The sequence below is a fragment of the Solanum tuberosum genome, unplaced genomic scaffold, assembly GCF_000226075.1.
Source record: "Solanum tuberosum cultivar DM 1-3 516 R44 unplaced genomic scaffold, SolTub_3.0 scf00441, whole genome shotgun sequence".
NCBI classification, from domain to species: Eukaryota; Viridiplantae; Streptophyta; class Magnoliopsida; order Solanales; family Solanaceae; genus Solanum; species Solanum tuberosum.
Genome location: NW_006239381.1, coordinates 1 through 12,596, shown reverse-complemented (window position 1 = coordinate 12,596; position 12,596 = coordinate 1). Strand labels below are relative to the sequence as shown.

At 32.5% G+C, this 12,596-nt stretch overlaps 1 protein-coding gene and 1 long non-coding RNA gene across 3 annotated transcripts; both read right to left on the bottom strand.

Moving 5' to 3' along the window:
* Positions 1–1,456: 1,456 nt before the first annotated feature.
* LOC102580938 (probable xyloglucan endotransglucosylase/hydrolase protein 7) lies at positions 1,457–3,159 on the bottom strand. Its single transcript, XM_006363726.2, has 4 exons — positions 2,919–3,159; positions 2,663–2,763; positions 2,376–2,572; positions 1,457–2,098 (listed from the first exon to the last, which is right to left on the bottom strand). Exons 1-4 carry the CDS (start codon positions 3,115–3,117, stop codon positions 1,708–1,710), a joined length of 888 nt encoding a protein of 295 aa, XP_006363788.1. The 5' UTR covers positions 3,118–3,159; the 3' UTR covers positions 1,457–1,707.
* Positions 3,160–6,749: 3,590 nt separating this feature from the next.
* LOC102580706 (uncharacterized) lies at positions 6,750–12,590 on the bottom strand. Of its 2 annotated transcripts, XR_368614.2 has the most exons (3): positions 10,724–12,590; positions 8,979–9,074; positions 6,750–6,960 (listed from the first exon to the last, which is right to left on the bottom strand). It is a non-coding gene; the product is annotated as an uncharacterized lncRNA (long non-coding RNA). The 2 variants fall into 2 exon arrangements; XR_001471834.1 differs by lacking the exons at positions 8,979–9,074; positions 10,724–12,590 and adding an exon at positions 7,993–8,066.
* Positions 12,591–12,596: the final 6 nt, after the last annotated feature.

Sequence of the window (12,596 nt, the reverse complement as noted above, 5' to 3'; positions counted from 1 at the left end):
AAAGCAAACTGAAGGTAAATACTATGAGCTATTTTGAATAGTTTAAGGTTAGTTTTGGTTATTTTTCTGTTTCTATAATAAGGTGTAGATATTATTTATATGTGAATTAAGATTTAAGACTACATGAATAAGCATATCTAAAGATAGTAATTATACAGTTCCTATGTAACAACTAACAATCTATATATTTTAGTATTCCATCGCTTAACAACCTATACATTAACTATACTTAGGTGTTTTTATTACTAGTATTATTCAATATATATAAGTCTCCATACAATATATATAATTGATGCATTCTGATAACTGTACGGTAAACCAAATGACCCTGTGTGGTAGCTTTATGTCTCATTGGAGCCACAAACAAAAAGCCATTCGACACAAATAGAAGTATCAGTCTGAGTTGGAAAGTTAATGCTGTCCCAATCGTAATTTCTGCCATTCGGCCATTGGCTGTCCAAGTTTTTTTTTTTTTATGGCGAATATAAACACAGTCAGCATGGCCCTCATCTGGGCTTACATTGCCAATGAGACACATAAAAGGCCCATAAGCACTGTTGCCGTGGCGAAGCATTATTGGAGGATTGCTTGATAAGAAAAAGTACAGTTCGGCTTACAAATGGAACTGACCAAATTACTACTATTGGGTCAGTGGGCCAAAGAGTTACTGGACATGTAACTTGTACCCATGGGAAAAGTTTAATTTTTTTGAGGAAGGGTGTCCACTGATCTTTTTTTTTTTTACTGAAATTTAAGCCTCTAACCATGTGGTTGATTGTTTATAATAATAGTACGCTATTCTACTTGAAGGACAATTAATTGATTGATGATATAGCTAGTAATATCGTAGTAACTTTTGCCCATAACTTTTCCGGTTCTTGTTATATGAGCTCTTCCTCATAATGCTATCGTCTGGTACACTTTAATCAATCACCTCAAATGTCTAATAATAATATATTATACCAACTTTAGGCCGACAAAAGTTTCGGATGTGTTAATAGAGATAAAAATAAACTAACGGATATGCCTAGAAGATTATGCTAAAATAATATTGACAAGAGCTAAAACTAGAGTTACTATTCAACTATATATGATCTGATAGAAAACCTGCGGTTCCTCAATACAGATAAGGTTAGTATTTTGGCACTTTTAGGCAACATTCAATTACCCTCGAGCTCCCAGTACTGCTAGACAGATTTGACCATCTAACAAATTAAAGTTCATACATTTATGTATTACCGACACTATAGGGAATTTCGATGGAATCGCCAAAAAGTTTAAAGTTTTCGACAATTTTTTCAACACGCCGATCGATAATAAACCGTGAACGAAGTTATCATATTATAAGAAGCTAAGCAAGAGTAATAAGAAGAGCGAGGTACGTTTACAATTACTTGATGAATAGCTTTACTTTACTCTTGAGTTTTGAGGTTGAAAATCATTTAGACAAAAGACGAAGAAACATCACATTACTAATATCTCAATAATCAAACAAGAAGAAACATTATTGGCTCTCGTACAGTGTACAATACATATACATGCAATAAACAATATATTACGGCAATAAAACTACATTTGACTTTAGGCCACTCATTAATTAGTACATATAACAACGGAGCAATATTGATAAGACATAAGCGTGACTGTCCATATCAATGGGCACATATTTCATTTCCCCCCTTATGTATACACAATTAAGGAAAAGTTTCATATTCCGGCCCTACATTCTGGTGGTGGAACGGGGTTTCTCGATTTGTCGGTGCAATAATCATAGATCATATGGTTCATTCGAACCCAACGATATTGCCTTGCTTGTACTGGGCTGAGTTGCTGATAAGCAGGTCCTTCCCACCAATTACTTGGGTTCGAGGCACAATTTGCTGGTCCTGGCATTGCACATCCTTCTATGTCAAAATCCTTGTAATATGCGTAAAATGGGGATTTGCTCCAATTTATTTTCTCTAAGCCACCCCTTGTAGCCCAGTCGTCAGCTTCCCACAATGTTGAGTAAACACCCATGGGTTGGAATTTGGGGAATGGGATTCCTTTTGCTTCGTTGTTCTTGTACACTCTAATGGGTATTCCGTCCACGGAGAACCTTCAAGTTTACAAACAATTAAGTACGTACTACTACAAAAATATTTAGTCAATATACTTGGTTAATTACATGTAAGTTTCTAGGATATATAGACATTAATCAATTGTCCGTACGTACGTAGTGAAAACACTAACTTACATGTTATATACTCTAACAAGTTAATTAAATTGTACGTATCCCTTCGTTTTATTTTCTAAAAATTGTGGTCACAAAAATATTCTTTCAATCTCGTAAACTTAAACATGTGTATGGCGACCTATATTATATATGTACTTACACGGCTTGATGGTGGTTCCAAAAAATGGTGTAGGTGTGAAAATCAGCGGATGGATCAAACCAAAGGTTAACCCTTTGTTCCTTGTCACCTTTTCCATGGACATAAACATTCGTCTGAACAGTGTACGGCTGCCCTGTCCTGTTTCCCAAGAATTCGAAGTCAAGTTCGTCTCTTACGGTATCTGTGTCCGAGTTCATCTGCAAAAGAAAGGCATGGTCTAGAAATATCAAATTAATGAATAATAACTAACTACTCTCGTCCGATTTAATTTATATATATACACTTACGTAAAAGGCAGTAACGGTTCCTGCAGAGTCACCAGGAACGAGCTTGATCTTCATGCTAACACGTCCAAACAGGTATTTGCTTCTCGAAGCAAATCCACATCCTAAATGCAAAGTACCAATCATGAATCATTACACAAATAGAGGCGGATGGAGCCTTTTGACTACGGGTTCATGATATGAACCTATAATAATTTTCATATTAAAAATTACTCCTAAATGAATTCAGTGCTAAAAATATTTAAAAAAAAAATTGTGCCTGAATTTTGGTCTAGAATAAGTTGAATTCCCCTGCCGCCATCGAGTTGTTTGATGTGAGAGTCAGACCATGCGATTTTAAAATCCTGTAAAAAAGTGGCGGGTCGTGCACTTACTAGTGAGAATGAAAAGGTCAAGGCATATAGCACTATTAGAACAAAAGCTGAATATTTTAAGGAAGGGGAAGTCAATGTGGTCATTGTTTTTTCTAAATATACAATTGGATGTTGTGGTGATAGTGTGGAAGTTTGTGAGGTTTATATATGAGTAAATATACAAGAAAACGACGATAGGAAATTCGATATTTTTTCTTTCTTTCATATTACAGCTAATAGCAAGCCGTCAGTGGACCCTCTCTCTATGCCAAACCCTACTATTGATGGATGAACAATTAATCCAGAATAATTCTCTCACTTCTTCTGGTCATAACTCATAGGGCTTCACCATATTTTTCCTTTCATGTTTATTGTAATTTGTAGCTACTAAGCCAGATGTCATATCTAATCTACGGTCTTCTAATTACTTTTTATAAATGACTTTTGACTTCTTCAACCCCTAATTGGGATCGATTTCATTATTTGCAAAAACAACACCAAAGAATGTTATTTGCTTATATTAATTAAAAAAATCAACCTTTTTTAAATAGGAGGAAATTTATATTCAAGCATAATTTAAACTTTCAAATATTTCCATTCTTTTAGTAGTATTCTTTATTTTCCAACAACGTGTTGATAGTAATCTTCATCGATCAAAGACAATCTCTCTTTGAATGGTGTCTCTATCACTTTTATTAAGAGTAGAGTCTTTTGTCATCAAATAACAACTTCTATTATTACAACATTAGGATTTAGGTGCCACAAAGAACATCTAGCTAGGTGTACTCTATGTATGGATGCCAAATTGTGCATTATTACTCATTTTGAAAACTTGTAAAAAGGTGTGTTTGATATGATAGTGATTAAAAAATGGTGAAGCGCCCAAGTCATTCTTGTGAAGTGAGAATTGCCCAATATTATTTATATGGAGGAGATCTAGTTTTTCATCTCACAATCGATGTAGGATTCAACACCTTCACATATTCAAAATTGGGCATTTAAAACGTAAACAAAATAAGCAATAATTTGAAAAGGAGAAGACTCAAATATCAATTGTTAGGCTAAAACAATCAAACGATATTCTTAATATGATATGAATATGATATTTTTTAACTTGAATCGAGCTTGGACGATTTTTACCTAAAAACACTCGCACCGTCAAGATGGTCATCGGTGGAATTGTTGGGTTTATTGTTTGGTTGCTGCTTTTTTTATTTAGCAGGTGGTGTAGCTCATATGATTTTTCTCAAAAAAAAAAAGAAGTATCGCCCAATTAATTAAATGTATACTATTGAATTATATAAATTATTTTTATATAAAAATTGTAAAAATGATATCTTCACTTAAGAATGAAAATCAATTTCCTGTTCACACGTTTTATTTTTTAATTCATTGTTGCTTCAATCAGGACTCAAAATTTGGGTAGCTTTCTATACTTTTAAATATCACCAAATCATTATCTTGATGAATTATTGCTCACTTTGTACAATTACCAAACATCATCTTATTTGATACTCAAGCAAACATTGAAAAATGATAACTAAAAATGATGATTTCCAAAAGTAAGACACTCTCGTGACAAGCATTTTACATTGTACCAAACATACAAGGGTATGTTTGTGTTTATGTGTGGCGCCACAGAAAAATGGGTGATGCCCAGTGGAGGAGCCATATGTTTTGATTGAATCTCCTTGTAATGAAGTTATATCGTGGAATGATAATTGAATCGAAATAATTATCACAAAAAAAGGAATCAAACTTTTTTCATATATATAATTTTGAATTTTGAGTAGTCTACCATATTGATAATGTTAATCTAAAATTTATTTTAAGTCACAAGTCTTTGGGAAGGGTGATATTTTTGCATTTCAACTCTATCCAAACAATTATAAAGGAAAATCTTACTAATAGTTTTAGTTAGTTGACTATCTGAACTTCCACCTTAGTGATGAGGGTTTGTTTTCTCATAGTAATTTCCTCTCGTATTTTCCTTTCCGACCGCTAATTTTTTTTAAAAAAAAATACAAAATAAAATTTATTTTTATGATATTAAAAATGTAGTTAAATTTTAAGAACGGTCTTTATTACGTAATTTTTTCGAGTAAAAAACCATGAGTCATTTTTGCAGAGTAATTAGTGCGGTCCCAATCTATCCACAGTTGCCGCCATTGGGTGTCCACGAAACTTGACGGCAGATCGGTAAAAATTGGCCCGCATTAAGGCGCTTATCTGGCTTTTACTTGGGATTGCATTTGTGTTGTAGGCCACATATGAATTTACTACACACAAATAAGCAAATTGACACAGTTATAGGATTATTTTAGTACTATTCTTAATTCATCTTCATTAATTGATGACTGGAATTTATCAAATTGGAGAGTATAACACAACAGGATCGCTATTCAAATTGAACTGTAGAGCTGGAAAAATCTAATGGAATTATTTTTCAATAACCAAACACCGAGTTCCACGTGGCATTATTGTATTAGATATCAAAAACCGACCATGTTTTTGTTAAAATTTTGTGCCCTAACAACGGTACCATTTCTTAATCACTGTTACAATCGCAAATGACAACTGAAGGTACTGAAATTGGAAACTTATATCCTATTTTTGGATGTGAAATAAATTTTCAGGACATTTACTTTATGTGTAACTTATAGAGCTAATTAATCTTTTTTTTTCTACAACATTATTTATCTTTATAACTTTTTGGCCATTGGTAAATTTACATCCATTAAATAGACAAGTCACGAATAACAATCCCTCTCACTTATTTTTTCTTGCTTGTAGGGCTGACCTGAACTTAAAAGAAATCTCTAGAGATTAAGTTTTGTCTGTAGGCTTTTAGACAGGTTTTAATGTTCACTTACCCTACTACTGCTTATTAGTAAGGATTTCTTTCCCTATCTAACAAAGTTATTTCTTTAAGGTCAAGTTTAAACTATGAATCCGTCTTTATATCTATGAAAACTATCATGATATAAATTGTTATTCGATCTTTTCCTACCACATAGGCCAAAAATAAGTAGGTATCAATTTAGAAAACTAAGAAATTAAAGATGATATAGCACACGATGGGAATTGAAAGCTAAGTACGTATGAAGTGTCAAAATAAATGGTATTATTGGTAAAATAATAGGTACCTTGTCAACATCGTTTAACGTGTAATATGTAATGGACTCATTTACTCTAATATTAAAAAATATCTCTAATAGTGTATGATATTGAGTAGGCTCACTTCATTGAAGGTCTACTAGATCTTCTGCAGTTGTGTCTGCCTTCTGGGCCTTGCAATTTGCAGCCCCTCCATTATTGCCATTAAATTTTAACCCAAATTTCTACAACTAAACGTCCCTGTGGCTACAATGACTCCAAATTTTGACAGAGACACATTTCAAACTCTTAACACAATAAATTCGAATTAATCATTGTGATTTAATAAGCATTGGTATACAATTGGATCTGTCCACGAGATTCCTCATAATTAGTACTTAGCAGTTAATAACATCTCTACTTTTAGGCTTCAAAATCTTATGATTGAAAATATGAAATGATCCAAGACAAACTCTAATATTTGTGGACAATGAGTGGGCCGATGGGCCGTAAAGCCTTTTCTTCTTTATGTACTAGCTCCATCCCTTTTAGGTACACTAGATGGGCATGGCCCGTGCCAGCACGGGCCCAACACGTATATTTGTGTTTTGACCTTTTTTTAATTTCCAATGCAGAAAAAATGACTTTTGAACACCTGTATCAAAAACATTTTAATTGTCATTACATAATACATAACATATAAAAATTGAATATTGTAATCACTGTAGTTCTAGTTAAATAAAGAGGAACTCAAAAACTAAATAAATATTCTATAGTTGATGCAAAGAAAAATCCATCCATTCAAAATTCCTCCCTGCATTGTTGTCACAAGCTAAGATTTTGACAAAGAACCTGAAGCACAATAGGCAAACCTTAATTGTTAACGGTATAAACTTATCATCTTCCTTAATATTTTGTTCACATTACTCAAATCAAATACTACTATGAAGAAGACTCGGCAAATGTCTCATTAAATAAATAGTGCAAATGCATTTCACAGAAATCACACTCACAGATCCATTTGTGTAAATACCTTTGGTAACTTGCTTGTGGAATTATTCGAATTGAAAATGTCATAACAACCAAAAAGCAGAGAACATAATTTATACTTGATTCTCTTCTGTAGAAACTTCACCAATCATTATTCATAATAAAAGGAACTTTAATTGCAAAAAAATTAGAAAATATCAAGTACACTGAAAAGTAACTTTGAGTTGTAGAAGGAAAGGAGAAACTACTTCTTCCCTTAATATATTATAACTTAGGTATTTTAAGAAGTCATAAAACCCATGAATATCTTGCAAGGAATCTTTCTACTAACTGAAAATTAGGAGTTGATTCCTCCTTTATACTGTCTTACATTTTGATCGCACTAAAATTAATATCCTCATTTTGTCATATTTAATTAGTAAATGCTTTCGTATCATCAGTATGTCACTTTACCTACAATCTTTGTTTCGGCAATACAACATCTACAATGAATTTCATTGTTAGTTCTTCTCATTTATCATGAGATAAAATATAGTCAGTTGTCTCACTTTGTCCTTTCTGTCAATAATATTAGTACTTGAAGAGACTTATCAGATCGAACAATTTACAACTGTTGGAACTTAGGGAACATTTTTAAGACATGAAATAGCCTAGAAGACTCAAAAAATAACACTACTGTAGGAGTTAATGTTCACTGATTTTATGTTCTAGAAAATTCTTTAACATCTAATGAGTTTTCATTAAATATAGAGGCAACTAATATATTATAAAGATATGCGGCAAAACATCATCAAAACTAAATCATTCTTTAGCTACTACATAACACCTTCATATTTATAGAGCATAAAATAAAACCATATAGATGATTCCTTGTGCATGACAGAAACAACTTACCATTAAACTCTTTGTAAAGCTTCTCCTGTTAGTACCCTTTTGCCAAGATCATTTCTCCATATAAATGTCTCATTAAATAAATAGTGCAAATGCATTTCACAGAAATCACACTCACAGATCCATTTGTGTAAATACCTTTGGTAACTTGCTTGTGGAATTATTCGAATTGAAAATGTCATAACAACCAAAAAGCAGAGAACATAATTTATACTTGATTCTCTTCTGTAGAAACTTCACCAATCATTATTCATAATAAAAGGAACTTTAATTGCAAAAAAAATAGAAAATATCAAGTACACTGAAAAGTAACTTTGAGTTGTAGAAGGAAAGGAGAAACTACTTCTTCCCTTAATATATTATAACTTAGGTATTTTAAGAAGTCATAAAACCCATGAATATCTTGCAAGGAATCTTTCTACTAACTGAAAATTAGGAGTTGATTCCTCCTTTATACTGTCTTACATTTTGATCGCACTAAAATTAATATCCTCATTTTGTCATATTTAATTAGTAAATGCTTTCGTATCATCAGTATGTCACTTTACCTACAATCTTTGTTTCGGCAATACAACATCTACAATGAATTTCATTGTTAGTTCTTCTCATTTATCATGAGATAAAATATAGTCAGTTGTCTCACTTTGTCCTTTCTGTCAATAATATTAGTACTTGAAGAGACTTATCAGATCGAACAATTTACAACTGTTGGAACTTAGGGAACATTTTTAAGACATGAAATAGCCTAGAAGACTCAAAAAATAACACTACTGTAGGAGTTAATGTTCACTGATTTTATGTTCTAGAAAATTCTTTAACATCTAATGAGTTTTCATTAAATATAGAGGCAACTAATATATTATAAAGATATGCGGCAAAACATCATCAAAACTAAATCATTCTTTAGCTACTACATAACACCTTCATATTTATAGAGCATAAAATAAAACCATATAGATGATTCCTTGTGCATGACAGAAACAACTTACCATTAAACTCTTTGTAAAGCTTCTCCTGTTAGTACCCTTTTGCCAAGATCATTTCTCCATATTCTTCTTCATTTCTTCTTCTTTTTTTCTCAGACGCTGAATTTATTTAGTGATAGCAAGCACAATATTAACTTTTTTATTGTAAAAATAACTAAATTTAACTTAAGGGAATCAATATGGAAGAACTTAAAAGTAATATAAAATTGAAATTTTTCTGCTCAATTTTCAACAATGCCAAAGAAATTTTAACTTTTTAACAGCTGGACTTCTTCAAACAGCTGATGATGTTAGATATGTAAGCATAAGATAAATGTAAAGAATCATAACCATAATACAAAACCCAAAAAGTATACAGTTACACGATGCTATTATAGTGAGACTCCTATTATGTGCAATCATGTTATGACAACATCATCTTACAAGGAAAAATTTCTATATTTTCCTTGGTCACATGATAAGTCAAATGTATTGGTGAGATAATTAAAGAAACTAAGCTTATGAAATATCTTGTTTTCACCTATAGGCTCTTCCTTATATAATGTTGCTACATCTTCCCCCGCCTACTCCACATCCTCCAAAGGGACCCGAATCTGGAGAATAGACTCAATTACTTAAGAACTTGCCTATAGCCTATCCAACTTTGATAATGATTTCGTTTGCTGCACTCCTATTACATTGTCAAAGTGGTGCATCAACAATGGTTTTCTTTGGGGTAAGCAAGTGGCAAGAGCTACTAATTTGAGAGACATTTAAGCAATTGGAAGATAGCATCTTAAGTTAATGTGCAGGTTTGTTGAAACTAATTGCAGAGCCAAACAACTGTACTCGTAACAGAGAAGTGTGTCTTGTTGTCTAGATATAGAGATTCCTATTACTAAAAACATGAATATAGATATTTGGCTAGTGTTCTTGCGTAGAGTTTTACGTATTTGTAATGAATTTGTATCTCATATATTTTAGTATATTCCTAAAATATGTATTGAAGAGCAAGCATATTTCTGCAGGAAAATATGTTCCAGAATTCAGTAGTTCCATAATGCCAATTTACAACGCAACTTAGTAATATATTTGAATTCTACTAACAGAAAATATAAATCAACTACTGTCAAAATAATGAACTTCATCCAAAGAAAGCTACAATATCATATCAGTATAAACCAGCAGATCTAACTAATGCATATGAAAAACATGAGACCAAAATAAAAGTAGCAACAAAAATATGGTGAGAAAGTAAACAAATGCAAGAAATCGGGATAAGCACGCAGGCAAAACGAAGAATGCTCTCACTAAACCATTAAGATGGTGGCAGTAATTAACACATAATAGTATGTTAGCTTAGAATGCATAAAGGCGAAGCTTTAAAAATGTTAAACCACTGGACATGGCGAACACAATCAATAGATATTTTAAAGTTTTTTTTTTGGGTTCAACAATCAGTAGATATAAATGGTCAGATTGAGAAAAAGAGATCGCCTCAAAAACAGAAATGTGTCACGGGAAAAGAGAAGATCCCTATTGAGGTCCACCTGATCTACAGTACTCTAGAGCATGAAGGTTTAAAGGCAATAAATTCAGAATAGAATTGCTACTCCACCACTAAAGCTCAACCAAAACCGTCTGATGCAAACAATACATGCTAGACATTTATGACCCTCGTCAATTTTCATGTGATACATTATATTATCTAATAATGCAGAGACCAAAATCAAGAAAAATGAGAGACATATTAAAGGTAAGTTTCATACCTTAGAACATGGAGACCGTCTTCTATGTCCGATTGAGCCTTGTTATTCATATGTAACAGAAAGCTAGTCTGTAAACTTTAAAGTAGAATTTCCTATTACAACAGAACACCAACAATTCATTCATATGATCTCACGCGACTTTGTTTATGATAACATCAATGCTAAAAACTAATTTAGCAACTTGCCTACTGATTCGTGTTTGTCCATGCCAATTTTCAGAAAAGGAGACATGTGCATTTTAAGGTTAACCATCATGTCATCAACTTAAGGTAGTTTGTTGTTTGTTTAATCTCCATTAGCCTCCAACAGAGTTAGATAAAAGTATGGGTGTTGAAGAAAAATTAGAAGACTAATTGTTGTGGTAGCAGAATGTAACTCATGTAGACCGCAAAATTGTGAACTCACCCTATAAGGAATTTAGTGTTGCAATCTCTACTCAAATCAGAAATTCATAGTCGGTAAATAAAAAAGGGGAGAACCTATATTTTCTTGGTTTGATTTGGAAAAATTGAGGTCGGTATACCTGATGTATAACGATATAAAAATTTGATAGATTGTTTGAATTTCAAGCTTCTGCTCCATTCCGGCATCTCATGCTTGCAATTCTCCCCTATCTCCTTGAAGTAATAGACCTGAATAGGAGAAATTATTATATTAAATACAAATTTGTAAATAGGCAAGTCGGAGAGGAGAAGGAGAAAAACGGCCAGTGCTACAAATTACAATGAACTCTAAAATGTAGTGCATGGAACGGTATAACAACCCTAAATACCCAAGAAATCAACAAAATTGAAAGAAAATTCAAACCAATCCAATGAAAAATTGACCTAAAGGCAAAATAAAAATAACATAAAATTAGATTAATCGATATCTGCTAGGTTCTACACTGGCAGGAAAAGGTATAATACCAGTGGGAAAGGGATTTAAAACTGAAGGGACGGTAGAAATCATTCCCAGAAGAAGAACAATAAGCTCACTTTACACAAGTTTTTTGTTAAATGTTCCAATGAAAAAGACAACACAATTAGTAGCACACGTGTTTCTTGAGAAATAAAGAGCAATACACGTGTTAATAGAGTAGGTCATATATCTATGACAGATGGGCCCATTATAATGTACTATTTACATTAGGAATTATCCCAAAGTTAATATTAGAATTACCTATTTGCCCTTGTTCATCCTTCCCTACTCCCACTTCTAAATAAGCTAGAAAGGCATGGCCCGTGCTTAGCACGGGCCCAACATAGTAAGCCTGTGGTAAACAAAGTATTGTTCGAACTTATTTCAACCATAAAAGCCACAATTTTCAATGAAGCAACTTATTTAAGTTATGAATGATTTGGTTGAAGGGGTGATCTAGTAAGTTATAAACAAAAGAAATTCAAATGAAAAGAAGTATTCTAGCAATTGCAATCTGTCCTGGAAACATCAGCTCTTCAACTCCTTCCTTGCACATATCTCCTTTTGAATGCCTGGACATTACTGTTTGTCGTTCCCGTAAATTATTGAAAAGGAACATATCAAAAATAGTTAGGCCAAGCTCCTATTAAGATATCAACTTCACTATTTACACAAATTGCATATTTATATCAAGATGACAAAATCAAAAGATTTTAGATACAAATTAAGCAGTTCTCTTATGTTTAAAGGTTGAAGTTAAAATGTAAGTAGGCAAATTTAGATAAGTCGGGTATCATACATGTTGTTAGAGAAAATAGATTAGCAATGTCAAATTAGTAATAATGGGAAAGTTACAATATTGGGACGATCAATATGCCATACGGAACACGTAATGGAAAGAACATGCTTACTTGTTAGAGAAATGGTCAGAGGATGGTATACTTTTTCCTTTGTTTAAATTGTCTTGGGGTTG

Bases quoted from the DNA above. Each gene is read 5' to 3' on its own strand.
- LOC102580938 (XM_006363726.2), bottom strand. From the start codon at position 3,117: ATGACCACATTGACTTCCCCTTCCTTAAAATATTCAGCTTTTGTTCTA. The intron at 2,764-2,918 runs GCACAATTTTTT...CTTTGCATTTAG, and splicing joins TATTCTAGACCAAAATTCAG to GATGTGGATTTGCTTCGAGA. The intron at 2,573-2,662 runs GTAAGTGTATAT...TTTCTTTTGCAG, and splicing joins GAACCGTTACTGCCTTTTAC to ATGAACTCGGACACAGATAC.